At 41.8% G+C, this 14,507-nt stretch overlaps 1 protein-coding gene across 2 annotated transcripts; it reads right to left on the bottom strand.

Moving 5' to 3' along the window:
• Positions 1–235: 235 nt before the first annotated feature.
• Positions 236–12,618, bottom strand: PROK2 (prokineticin 2). 2 transcript variants are annotated; one of them, XM_081528383.1, is made up of 4 exons: positions 12,504–12,618; positions 9,005–9,130; positions 2,942–3,004; positions 236–1,585 (listed from the first exon to the last, which is right to left on the bottom strand). In XM_081528383.1, exons 1-4 carry the CDS (start codon positions 12,597–12,599, stop codon positions 1,481–1,483), a joined length of 390 nt encoding a protein of 129 aa, XP_081384509.1. In that variant the 5' UTR covers positions 12,600–12,618; the 3' UTR covers positions 236–1,480. The 2 variants fall into 2 exon arrangements, with proteins under 2 accessions (XP_081384509.1, XP_081384510.1); XM_081528384.1 differs by lacking the exon at positions 2,942–3,004 and having other exon boundaries at positions 317–1,585.
• Between the last annotated feature and the right edge of the window lie 1,889 nt (positions 12,619–14,507).

Below are 14,507 nucleotides of genomic sequence, written 5' to 3'. Positions count from 1 at the left end.
TAGGTCAGGACCTAGCACCCTGCCTAACCACTTATGATCAACACCCATTACTATTTGCTGAATCAAGACAGTGAAATGCCATGAGTCCATTTGGATGACAGTTAGTTATGCATGTCATAATTTTCCTTCATTCCCCCAAACCTCACCGATTTACACATTATTTTTGTACTACCATAAAACTCATGCAAACAGAAGTTTTCTGTATGTAAAAGGAAAATGTACACACTGTTAGGGCTATGTTACCAACTCTGGAGTCTTTACCCATTTTTTTTTAATATGGGCTATATAGAAATCCACTTGTAATAAAAACTGACAATTGTGACAAAAATAAGGATATAATATTAAAATAAATCAAATGATATACAGTACTGTCATTATTCTGATACAGAATTTTTACACAGCAATAGCAGTACGTACAAATGACGGGATGTCAGGCAATCCATTACAACAGACCTTTGGGTTACAGATAAAGTTTAAATGACAACTTAATACCGATTTTAAAATGGTAACTAGTGTTATGCCAGATTAAAATCAATACATCTTCTTCAAGTAACATTTTCTGGAACATCTCTAACTAGGAGACTTTCGTTAAAAAAAAATCTTTATAGAAAGAAAAAGAAATAAATGTAGTATTGTACTGGAAATGTCTTTAAAAAAAAAAAATCCCAAATCTATAAATCTGGACTAAATTAATTTGACTTCCAACTCTCTCTGTCCTTACACTGGTCAACTGCAGACCTGAAACCCACTTACATAAGCAGATGCAGTCAAAGTTCAGATGCAGTCCTGTCTCTACTCCCTGTAAGAGAAGTTTAGGGTATCTTGTTCAACTACACATTCTTTCCACTATTTAAGTATCAGGCAAAAAAACTGGATTCTCATCAGTGATTCTGCCAGCAATCTCAAGGATATGGATCCTCACTTTAAAATGCTAGAGGGTCAGGCAGGGAACTGCCAAACAATAAAATGAGAGTCTTAAAACTCATTGGGGAATGAAGGAAAGAGACCCGTGTGTGTGTGTGTGTGTGTGTGTGTGTGTGTGTGTGTGTGTGTGTGTGTGTGTGTGTGTGTGTGTGTGTGTGTGTGTGTGTGTGGGACAGGGCTGGGGGCAGGGTATGTTTAGGAAAAAAAAATTTCTGTAACAAAATAACAAATTTGTATTTCTCTGCACTTCTGTGAAAATTGGTGAGTTACTGGCATTAAAAAAAAAAAAAAAGCCATATGAAAACACAAACAGGGAAATGAGAACTGTTCCATAACGTCCTGAACTTTATGTTTCTATTCAAAATGTAAATCCCCTTTCAATCAAAAAAAAAAAAAGTACAACATCATTTAAAAATCAGAGGGAAATGTGACTTAGAGAACTGAGGAAGCAATAGCATTTCTTTCTGGCATATTATTTGTTTGACACAATCACAGGTGAACAGGCTTTACAGAGATCGTGTGGCTGTTCACATTTAAAGCATCTCCTCTAAAGCGATTACTTCCGGGCTAAACAAGTATATCGGTTAAACGAAGTCCGTGAACAGGCTAAGCCAGGCAGGCATGGACATGTGTGATGCATTCTCCGCCCAAAAAATGGAACCTAAAATAAAATAGAAAACTGAGTTAGAGCAGGAAATGTTTAAAAAAAAAAAAAAAAGACAACTATTCTTAAGGAATTTCTTTGAATAATAAGTTAGTATTTATTAAACATTATTCCTCAAACAACAGCATCTATTTTCATGAATTATCCTTTCATATCCTTACAACCACTCTGTGAGGATGGCAAATACTTTAATCACACCCATCTTACAGATGAGAGACGGAGGCACAGAGAAGTTAGGAACTTGCCTGAGGTCACATATCCAGAACTTGAAGCTTGGCTGGCAAGCGGACCTGAAGGACCAAGCTTTTCATCAGCAAGCTACACTGTCTTTTACTTTTTCTCATTAAGTTCTTTTTTAGAGTGTCCTGCTACTGAAGCTCCTTGAAGAGAACATAACTTTATGGGGATGACCACATGCATACAATGATGAGAAATGTATAAATTCATACACTTGTGCAAAGATGTGAGGGAGTTCCCTGGCAGTCTAGTGGTTAAGATTTGGTGCTTTCACTGCCATGGCCTGGGTTCAATCCCTGGTCAGAGAACTGAGATCCTGCAAGCCAACAAAATCAGAGAAGAAGGCAGCCCAATTTGCAGAAATGCAACAGAGCAAACCCCAGTGAGGGAGAGCCAGCAGCAAAAGGTCGCTCTCACCCCAAGCACAGTTCAGCTGCTGTTTCTAAGAATCTGCTTGTGCCTTGAGTGAAGCTAGGTTGAGGAGGGTCAACTAGCAACTGCTATGGTCGTTCTCTGTGCCAGGGGCAAGTGAAGGACTCACAAAGCATATATGCTTTCTAGAGGCAAAGAGCAAAACCCACTCTTCTTCCCATAGGAATGGTGCCCTCTCGAGAATCTGCCTGCTTTGCAAGGGGTAGGGAGAAAGTTTAACTCTAGGCCTGCAAGTGGTTGATATTAATGAGATGGCAAATTACCCGATTGAGGGTAATGTGAGAGAGGATAGCTATTGCAATCTCATGCCTCCAGGGGATCCTTCCACAGTTGACACATGGCACAGAAATGCATCCTTCCTGCCTCCCAGCTCAAATGCTTCCTTTGGTATCATTCTAGCACATTTCCTATTCTATTCCACCAAAAGAGGCTGCCCCACACCAATGATCTATCCTTACAAGAAAATCTTGAGATGCATCTTCCAGATGCCTTCTAAATCATTTCTTTCTGCATCAAACAAAAGGCTGAACAAAAGGCTGTCTGCAGACAGTGGCAGAACCATTCTAACCTTATTTTCAGGTTGAACAGATTGGATGGACCCAATTCTATGGGTGTTCAACAATGGTTAAGGCTAATTATTCTGGGCATTATCTTTGGATGCTACCATGCTCATGTTCTCCTTACCTCCTTTTTCTTTCTTCTTCTCTTCCTCTTTCTTCTTTCCTGCCTTCCATTTCCAAAATGGTTCTGGAAGGGCCAGGGTGATGGTTGAGATCAATAAATACAAAGGGAAGAGTAGGCGGGTGGGGGTGGCACGTGATGAACAGGCAGGACCATCCCAGTTCCTTTGTCCTTTTGTGAGAGCATTCCTTTCAAGGCTTTAAGGGCAGTGTCTACATGGGGGCAGATGGCCTTCGGTCCCATGCAGACACGTGCTAGAATGGTTCTGTCACTGTGTGTGTCAAAGGGTCCATGGAAGGCTGGCTCATTAGTTGCCACTGAAAATATATCAGAGGAGGTGGGGGCAGCAGGAATGGCTTGGACAATTACAAGTGGATGGCATGAGACATAATAACTGATGACTTTGACCTAGAGATTTTGAGAGATTCCTTTCGCTGAGCCCCAAACTACTGCATGAACCAGTGGTTCTCAATTTTGGGTGATGCTGCCCCCCGGAGACGGCTGGCAATGTCCAGAGCCATTTTTGTGTGTCACAGTGCAGGGAGGGGGGATCTGGTGGATGGAGGCCAAGGATGTTGCTAAATATCCTACAACTCAGGAGACCTTCCCCATAGCAAAGAATGGTATGTTCTCAAATGTCAACAGTGCCGAGGCCGAGACAAACACAGGCAGCAAGGAACAGGAGTCTGGAAAAAGTGTGTGCTACCTGCAACAAGCATGTCAAACTGTTACACACGGAGAACACCAAGCAGGCGTCTTCTATTCATTCGTTCAACAGACACTGACCGCGTGTCACCAGCACATCAGGCCCTGTTTTAGGTACTGAGGACACAGTGATGAGTCAAACAAGAAAGGTCTCTGCCCAACACAGAGTGTCATATCCATGACAGATACTCAGTAAGACAGTTTCAGCTACTAAGAATTCAAGGCTTTAGTCTGATGCTCTGTGCACCTTGACACTGTGGTCACTCTTGGCCTGCCATGTGGGTTCTCAGCAGCAAGAGCAGCAGGAAAGAGAAATAACTCTCACCGGCAGCCTGCCACAGGCCAGGCCACAGAAAGGCGTGATGTCTGAATGTCATGTTAAAGCCGTGTGCCAGATTCCTGTCTCCCTGTGACACAAGCTAAGTGGCTTCCTCTTGAGGTGAAGCAACACACCTGACCGAGGTCATCAAGCCACAAAAGGAACATGTCACAGTCAAACCCATCTCCATCTTCTTCCAAATACCACCAGGCCCAGACTCCAGGCCCTGGGAAGAAAGGGAATCTTTTAGTTTTGAGCATATAACACTCAGCCTGGTACTAAGGACACACTCAAAAATATATGCGTCAAATGCTTGTCTTCTACCCCAATCCCACCATAGGTTGTGACCTCCCAGTGGGGTAAAGAGGTGACCTTCTCAGGTCCTGGGGCTCTACCTTCATGCTGAATACCCCTGCCTGGCACTGATCAATGCCACCAAACTCAGAAACCAAAGGCGCTTGCTTAGGTAGGGTCCCTCCAGGGTCTAGGAGGGGCCCTGGCAATGTGTTCTCAAGGTCATGTGTTTTTGTGAAACCTTCCAAAATGACGATTATTCTTTTTCTTACCCAGGGCATCATGTCTAGGTTGTGTAAACATCAACCTAGATTTGCTGCAACTCAATTTAACACAATAATTAGACTGGCAGGTCCCTTTATATCTGGGTGCCCTTTTCTTATTTTTATCCTTTTTCAAGATCCAGCCTGTGTTTCGCCCTCCCTCACCTGAGCTTTTCTACAATGGATGAGCCTGTAGCAGTTTTCTCCTCCATCTACGTGCTCTCAATCGCACAGACTACAATTTCTGACATGGTGAACACCCCGTAGATACCTGCCAATTTCTTGACTGGCCCATTCACTGCTATTTCTACATTCATGTATGGCAAACCTAGTAGCTGTTTGACAGTCACACATGCACAAGAAAGTGTTCACAGAAGATGCATCTTTAGATGTATAAATACAGCCAAGGAGCTAATTATTTAGTACCAATGTGATGGTTTACTTTAGAATCAACTATCCATTCAAGCCAATGTTTCTAATACTATAGATTTCCAATCAGCAAATTCTAGGAGTTACCAAGGCAGAACCTTCAGCATTCTTGAGAAGGCATGATGCCCAACACATTTGCAGCATTTTTAAAGAGAAAACAGTGCTGATATGAAACCAAACTATTATTTGTGCTATCTCTCAAAACAGAGTCAATTATGTTAAAGAAGGAAATACAATGGGACACTTAAAGAAAAGTCAAGTCACATGACATAAAAAGCACTGGCCCAATAATTTTTTTCCTTAATAAAACCAGTTTTGTTACCACTTTATCAATAGAAGTACACAGTTCAAAAAAATTCAAACGGTATAAGAGTGCATAAAATAAAAATGACAAATCCCACACTTCCACAGTTTTTGGTTTTAATAGCTATGATGAGTGTCATTATATGGTTTCTTTTAGTTTTTTTTTTCCTTTGGGAATAGGCATATATTCTCATGGTTTCCCAGGTGGCACTACTGGTAAAGAATCTGCCTGCCAATGCAGGAGATGTAAGAGGTGTGGGTTCAATCCCTGGGTGGGGAAGATCCCCTGGAGAAGGAAATGGCAACCCACTCCAGTATTCTTCCCTGGAGAATCCCCTGAACGAGGAAGCTGGCAGGCTACAATCATAAGGTCGCAAAGAGTCGGACACAACTGAAGCAACTTAGCACAGTACCTATATTCTCCGAACCCTAAATATACCATTACCGATCTATCCCCCGCTGTGAGCATCGTGCTAACCTGGGGCCTGTGCTGACAGAAGTGGACCTGACATGGACCTGGGCCTCCCACGCACTGTCTCCCCAGAAAAAACAAAGAAAAACATGGCCAGCCTCCTTGGTTGTATGGAACTGGACTTGAGTTGGGGAACCTTGAGTCTCTGGGACTAGAGGGGCATAAAAGATATGCAAGAAATAAGAGTGGTAGTTTCTGTGGGTCAAAGGGCCCCCCGACACACACATACATCCTGGCAATCATGTGTGGCAGCCACCAGCATCTACCTATAGGTCTTAATTTCATTCATCAAATACTGTTCACTTTATCAAAATAAATATCAGTGGCTAATGTCTAAGCCAAACCAGAATAGAAAGTTTAAAATTAGAGCAGGTATAGTCCTCACCTATTCATAGTCTTGTGTTTTTAATACACCAGTCCCTGTGACCCCAATCAGAGTTAATCTATTTTTTTTTTTTAGAAGGCAAAAAGAAAATGGAGGGGGGAAAGTAATGAACACATCACATTTAAAAGAACTTTTGTACAGCGTCCATCTATATTTTTACCATCTACTAATGAACTGTAAAACTTTAGAGTGGAATCTCACCAGGACATATTTATTTTAGAATGGTTTTTTTGTTGTTGTTGATGTTTTGAATAGAATATAGCTGAAAGATACTCTGGAAGAACTAGGTTTTCACCAGGATAAGTTAATTTCACTCAGAACAAGTAACAACTCTGGGACGAGAACTAGGTTATTGAAATGACCTAAGAAAATGTATTTTCAAGACAGTAAAATAACCAATATGAGCAGCTGTAATACTGAGGTCTAAAAACACAGTTCAAGCGGGTATCTGAATAGGAGTAAGTGCAGATCTGACATTAAAGTCTTGCCTTTCCAGTACTTTCGGTTCTTTTATCACTTAATTTTACTATGAAAACCATAATCTGTTATCAGAGACTTTATTTATCAAAAGTGTGATTAAAAACACAACACAGAGACCTCCTGGGTTCATGGCAGGAGAATTATTTTGTTTTCTTTCAAAACTGACTTTGCGCTAAACCCGAACCAGAAACTATAGGAACCAGGAAAACAGAATCTGGTTCTCTCTCAAAATATCTCAAGATTTGGAAACCTCATCGGAACTACAGAATGAGACAGATTTCAACTCTGGACTATTATGTGTAAGATCAGGGAGCATCTTCCCTACAAAAACCCGTCTGGGTTAACTGCACTGAAAAAACGTTCAAATTAAACAACGACCACAGCTTTCAACAAAGTAGATGCCAGTGGAATGATGGCCAGAGTGAAATCCAGAGCCTGTCCTCTGACCTATCACCTTGGGACCTCAGCCACATACTGAGCCCCTGTAAGGCTGAATGTTGTACAGAGGATGGGAGAAAACCAAACCTTACTTCACAGACTTGTTGTATTAAATGAGAAATACATCCACAACATTTAGGATCATATCAAGCATCTGGTACACCATGGCATACAACAAGTGGCAACTAGTACTGGTATTTGTACAAAAATAGTTGCCCAGAATGTGTCATTCTTGACTTGTTTTAGCAAACCAGCTGGGGTACCCGAGGTTATACTAACAATGTACAAAGACAACTAATTCTGAAAGAACAGCGACTTAAGAGTCAACTTTAAAGCGACAGCGACTCCCATGGACAAAAGATAACTCGGGTTGGATAAGGATGATGAAAAAAAACTGAGACCAATGCCAAAGGCGGCTGGGCAGGCTTCACCTCCCCACCCCCACTCCCACCAAGGGGAATGGGGCTAGTGGTTTGGCACAGAGCCAGACAACTAACGGTTTTGAAACCTTTCCTGTCTCAAAATGTCCAGGAATAAAAGGTGCATATCATGCTTACAAACGACAGTACCGGCTCAAGCGGTCAAACCACAGTGAGGAATGGTACCAATGCAACAGGAAGTGTTTCTCAAGGAAACCACAGGAGAGCCCAAGGTCATCTTCAGATGGGTCTAAACAACCAGGGTCCCCACTACAGCACATTGAGCAAAACCCTAATTTATTTCATTTCATTCAGAAAGAGTCAAAACCTTAGCTGTTATCTTTGACTGTGGAGTATGGGAAAGATATTTGGCTCCATTTCAGTTTTAAACCCTAAGCCACACGTGGGGAAAAGAAGGCAAAGGGCAGAATTCAGTTTGCTTCGAGAACATTTAACCTGTTTTCACAGGATATGATGTGTAGAGAGAGAACACTGCAGAGGACTGAACTCACCTCCAACAAGCCACCAGGCCTGGGACGTGTCCTCACACACACATACCGCTCCCACCCACCCCTGCACCCTGGGCCCCGTGTAACTGCTGGTAAGTGAGGATGTACTGACAGCACAAGAAGAGCAAGGCATCTGCAGCCTGGCCCCCCTGGGGGATTTGGCTGGAACCATACTGCGTTTCAAACATTTTGTATCTAAAGGACACGGATTCTCCAGGCTCCACAAACTTCTCTGCTCCCTCCTACCCGCCACCCACTCACTGCCAGAAGTCCCACACAGCTCCCTGGCCCCTGCAGACAGGAGGGTCTGCAACTCCTCAGGACACAACCTCTGCAGCGCCATCCGATCCTGCCTTCACTCCTGCCACTTCCTGTAAATAACTTTCCAAAAATGGTGTTTAGGTCATTGTGATATTGAGCTGTTAGATAGTAAAATAAATTGGAAAGATAAACATCATGAATCTCCAGGGTTGTGAACATTGCATCCTGTGGAGAGAGTTAAAATGTAGGACTTTCAAGTTAAAATACAAGAGTGATTGCATCATGGATCATTTTCTACAAAACCCAAAGCACAAACTTATGTGCTTCTGCCTTTTCAGTAGGTCTGACATTAAAACTGTTTTCAAGAGCTTTCATATTCCGATTTCAGCAAAGATGCATACACAGTATTTTTTATATATACACATATATATGTATATAATATAAATGGTAATATATATACATAAATGGTCTTTTAGGATGTAAAATATATTCATATATCCAAAAGTAATATATATTTATATCCTAAAACTGTTAAGCAAAATTCAGTGTTTCAAATTATTTTTATGAAATGTTTCTAATGCCATGAGAACAAAGATATGTAAAGGATCAGTTAAATAAGGATGGTAAGAACACAGTTCTCTCAGATTGAAATGGAGAGGAGAATGGAAGAGGTTTTCCACTTCCTCTTCTCTGATTTCCAATTTCTAGCATGTTTCGTGTCATAGAGGCCTTGCTTGGAGTTGAGTAACTGAAATGTAAGAGAACCAACAAGAACACATATATACTAACTTTACGAGTCATCGGATGGCAACTGTCTCCCACTTTGCCCATCGGTGTGCAAATCCGTATGCTCTTAACCCAGATACTAACAGCACAGCACATGCCTCCACCACACTGGGGGTCCCTGTCGCAGGCCTGAAATGTAATAAGCAAACAGATAAATAAAGATAATCAGAATGACTCAGGCTAAAATTAGCAGTAAAAAAGAAAGAAGCCTTTTTAATATCCCACAGCTATGATTTTAATAATCTTACATGTTAAAAAAAAAACTGTAATCTTTTATTTGAACATATTTACAATAAAATCTGATCAGAGATTTTCCCACTTGGTGGATAAAAAAAGCCTAAATAATGGCCCACAATTATGAAAATTATAAACCCCAACACTTTTTAAAAAACAAAATCAGCTCTCTTTTTCCAGTGCTTTATGGATGAAACAGTTTTGAACTTGAAGGAGTTTACATTGGTCTTTTACCATACATGGCCATTAGGAACTACATAAATCGAATCACAAGATTTTATAACTATTAGCTGTAGAATAAAGTGGGCCCAATTTTAAAGAGAGATTTAAATGGTCTCTAAATCTATTATGAAATTCTCCAGATCTGTAAAGATACTGATATAAATTTAAAAGTATAACTCATTTTCTCTTTCAAATATTTGCATTTTGGTTCACGAGATTTGACATTTCTCACACCTCTGACTTGATTTTCACCATTTCCTTTTGAAAGAAAGAAATTTCATAGGCTGAGAACGGGCAGACCAAGACTTTTGCCTTATGTTACTCTTTTTTTTTTCGGGTGAGTAACCTGCCAAAAGGAAATTATTGGCTTAAGGTATACATATGTGTACAATATAAGATTAATGAAACTATTCTATGAGATCCATCAGATTTAGAAATGCAAGTGACAGATGCAATTAACAACAGTGATTACTCAAGACACTTGTTCCTAATATGAAAATTGTAAATACATATAATCAAAGAATCAACTATGGAGGAATTTCCTCACTTGACTAAACAGAAGTAAATAATGAAGTGTAAATTTATTTGCATGAAAATAGATCCAAAGAACTATTGTTCTTTCCTAGAACCATCCATAAATAGGATGCTTTGTTTGATTGGTGTTCAGTAATCTAATCTGTTTTGTTAGTGGTAAGGTGAGAACATCCTATACTATATATGTAAGAAGCTAAAAAAATCTATAATTTAGACAAATTTAAGCGCAGATTTAATGGAAACAACTAAGACACTTTTTCAGAGTTCTTAGTTTTGGTGACAGTTACAACTTCTCGAAACACAAATATATGGGGATACTCTTATTCACTGTTTTTTCATTAAAGTGATCAGCTATATTGTTTTAGAGTTATTTATTTCCCCCATTAGAATCTTTTCTTGGGCCATTTAAAACAAGTATTGGATAAAAACTACAATTTTCATCTTGGGGTGCTTGGACATTTATAGGAAAATATACAAACAGTTCCATTTTTCCAGTTTTTGTCTGAATATCAGAAATCATACATACGTAGCCATTACATTCCATAAATGAGGTGTTCAATGTACGATCTTTTTCAATACAGTTTTAACAAATCTATGTGGACATATTAATCAATTCAAAAATAACTACATTACTACCCCCCAAAAAGTAAATATTTAAGGTGGAGGTTTTAGGCAATATTTTATTTCAACAGATGCTCAAGACCAGGGATTCTGAAGCCCCGCTAGCTCTTTTAATAAGACAATCAAAATTCAGCCAAAATCTCTTAAATTTTAATCAATCACTTGGATTTTAAACATCCTAGAGATGACATATTTAGATAAGTTACTACGTTTTTCATTTGACTCCAGATGGTTCCTGTCATGGAAACATAACTATATTTCTTTATTGCCATGCTGTTTTAGAGAAATTTTTAAAGATCCTTTTATTTTCTAGCACTGATTTGCAACAAGAAAAACAACACATATACTCATGTAAGCCCAGTTTAAACTTTAACAGATAAACATTCAATGTGATAAAATTTCACTTTGTAACAAAAAAGGTTCAGTTCTTGGAAATACTTATAAAGACCTGCATAGGTTTATATATTTTTAATTAGACAGCTGTTTCTTAATGCCCTTCATCTTTAACCCACTGCAAATCTATTCAAATAGTGTTGTCTTGTGAATGGAACAAAAAGATACTTATATTACAAAGGAATTTGGGGCTCAGAGGATTAGGAGAAATTTAAAGAGCCAGCAGGGGAAGACGGGAAAAACCAATCAGATTTCAATTCTCATGTATTAGAAAGACCTGTAAAAACTTTTTTTCAACCACATGGACTGACAAAGCTATTCAAATACATCTATATCTGTAAAAATCTCTACAAACTATACTAATAAATATCACAAGACTTACTAATTAAGTATCTCTTAGCCATAACCGAATATCTATTGCTTGTAACCAAATACTGCTATAATACAAGGACTTTCAATACGCTATAAGCACATGGAGACAATAGTGCTTAATTTTCTCAAGACAATGACATTTCCCTTAAATTTAAATGATATTTCATTATCTGTGTACTATCATTTCAAACATAGAAGTTTTTTCTTTAAACCCTATTATGTGAACTTACATATTTGAAATAATTTAATGGAGCTGTAAATACTTTCAGACTTAGAAGAGTTAACAATCAGGAAATGGTAGAGATTCTGTATTGCTGGCATAAAGTAGACATTTTCATTTTGTGCTGTAAAGTCACCCTTCGGATCCACATAAAGAAAACTGTTGGTGATCCTAGAAGAGAACTGAACTAGTTCCTATTCCACAAATGATGACATCTCTCTAAACTGAAACATCTACAGGGTCACCTACTCCATAATTAAGCCAAAGCACTGTAGGTGCTTTACCAGTAACAGGAAACGGAAAACTTTTACAAGGAGAAGCTCAGGACGTTGGAGAAAAAAAAAAAAAAAATGAAAAACGCTGGAACTCAGAAGAAAGGACCCACGTTACTTTTCAAAAGTGCTCTCATGACCTTGGACCTTTCAAAGGGTCTTTGCAAAGGATGCTTTGGGGAGCAAACTCCTCAACCGCAGAATTAAGACTCCCAGGATCTGAAGGTACTGGTCTTGCCCCTTTGCATTTTAAAGCACTTAAATTTTAAGGACAGAGGCTGGAAAAGCCGGGGAAAAGTGCTCGAGAAAACTGCCAAAGGAAACTTTCAACTTAAGAGAAAAAAACCCAAACACGAGGACAGCAAGCGGGAGACGGTGGTGGGGAGCGACTGTGGTCACTTCTTCTTCCAGGGCGCGCCTGATGTCCTCGCCGTCCGCTGCTTAAGGATCAGGCGCTTTTCCAGGTGCTCCAAGGGGCGAGTGAGGCAGGTGTCTCGGTCCGGGATAACCCTCCCGTGTCCCCACCTCCAGGTCGCGGTCCCCACACCGTCTTCCCCTCGGTTCCCGCCCCCACGACCCCGCGGCAAGAGGAGGGCGCGCATGCCGCGGGGACAGGTGCGCCCCGGCCGCTTACCCCGGTGATGACCGCAGCTTCGCCGGCGGGAGGTGTGAGCAGCAGCGGCGGCAGCAGCAGCAGGAGCAGCAGGCGGGCGCAGCGCGGGCTTCTCATGGCGCCCTCGGGCCTGAGCGGCTGTTGGGGGGCCGTTGGGGACGCGAGGGCTGGAGCACGGAACGCGGAGCGCCGGGCGGGCTACTCGCGCGATCTTGCCGGCGGTTATAAAGGCGAGCCCCGCCGTGACTCACGCAGCCGCCCGGCCGGTCGCACGCGCGGGGGACATGGCGCGGGCACACCCCCGCGCCCACCCGCCTGCCCCGGCTCCGCTCGCGGCAGGGACTGCTCGCGTCCCTGCCGCGCACGTGTCGCCGTGGTCCTGGGCGCCCCCACCCCGGGCGCTACGCAGACAGCGCCCCCCGCGCGGCGCCCCGCTCGCGGCCAGGCCCTTGCCTCGCGCCGCCACTGCCTTCCGCACGCGCCCGCACGTCTTTTGTGGTCTGAGACACCCCCTCTGCTGTCCTGGTTTCCCCAGCTCCACGTACTCAGAGCTGCAAACTTGCAGCTCATTTGCTCTCCAGATGTTTAGGGAGTGCCTACTAAGGTGCTGGGCGCTGTGGACACACCGGGGGAGCAAAGGAGGTGCCAAAAGCCGCTCAATGTATTAATCTCTGTGTGCCACCTACTGCCACTTGGTTTCTCCTTAGGGTCCAGTAACTGAACAGAAAAGACAGGCATCAAACAACCTGGAAACGTGGAAAACATGGGGGAAAGAACAAAGGGAGGGCAAAATTACCCCTCATCCCACATCCCTGACGACACTGAGGGGTTTGTCCTTTCGGCTGTGGGAGTCCAATTTATTTCTTTCATTTCAAAGACTGTCCTCCCGTTTTGCTCACATCTGTTCCCTACCCTCTGCTCTCTGATTTTCCTCGCATTCATTTCTTCCCTTTAACGTCGCGCCAGCTTCAGAGCAGTTCAGGATGATGCCAAAGCGAAATGAGATCGCCAAGCTTCGGATGCCAGCCTGAGGCGCCTTACGCTCTAGGTAGGCAGCTCTCTTACTACCCAGTCCAAGATAATCATCTTTCAGTCTTTATAAGACGCGATACGACGTTACTGGGATTCGTTCATTTGTGTAAATAAGACTTGAGTGCCTATTGGGTTCTAGGACCCCTATAAGAGGACCAGTGAGAGCTTCCCCTTCCACTGTGATCTCCAGTCTAGCTTCAAGAATCTCAGCATGTTTATCCTCAAGGAAATTCTTTCGAGAATACCTAGGTGTGACCACGACAAACTTGTTTCCACCAAAGTTCTGGGAAGCTCTACTTTCTTCCTTGAAACCTCAGCTTTCCCTGGCCCTGTTGAAAAGCAGATGTGTCTTCCAGTTTCTATAATAAATACAGTGGGGAGAGTCGGGACAAAGTTACTTTCAGACTGTGGGGCTCCCCCATGCCAAAGCACTCAGACTAACTGTGGAAAAAAAATTTTTTTAAAGGCAATTATCCCAATGTTAAACAGCTGAGTATTTGGAAAACTAAATCTTTGACTGATTTTTAAAAACCCTTTTCATGCGTGTTTTTATGTTTGAGAAATGTCTTGAAAGAGAAAACAAAAAAGCATCAAACTTTTTTTTTTTACATTAAAAAATTGTAAAAATTGGATTTACAGTAAAGTAAGTGGAAACGGTAGCAAGTGACAGATTGGTGGAAAGTTTCTTTTTCCAATCTCCATGCCAACGGTAGCATGGGATTGCTGCCGGGTAGATGTAAAAACCAGTCAACATGGATTTTAACATTCCTACAATTTTTTTTAATGGTCTAATTTATATTTGTTACTGCTGAATGCCAGCTTGGGTATTCCCTGCTTCTCCAGGCATAAAACGGAGAAGGCAATGGCACTCCACTCCAGTACTCTTTTGCCTGGAAAACCCCATGGACGGAGGAGCCTGGCAGGCTGCAGTCCATGGGGTTGCTAAGAGTCAGACACGACTGAGTGACTTCACTTTCACTTTGCACTTTCATG

Source organism: Giraffa tippelskirchi, chromosome 9 (genome assembly GCF_054371585.1).
Source record: "Giraffa tippelskirchi isolate mGirTip1 chromosome 9, T2T-mGirTip1v1.2.pri, whole genome shotgun sequence".
Lineage (NCBI taxonomy): Eukaryota > Metazoa > Chordata > Mammalia > Artiodactyla > Giraffidae > Giraffa > Giraffa tippelskirchi.
Note: the sequence above shows the minus strand (reverse complement) of the source record. Positions and strands in the feature narration are given on the sequence as shown.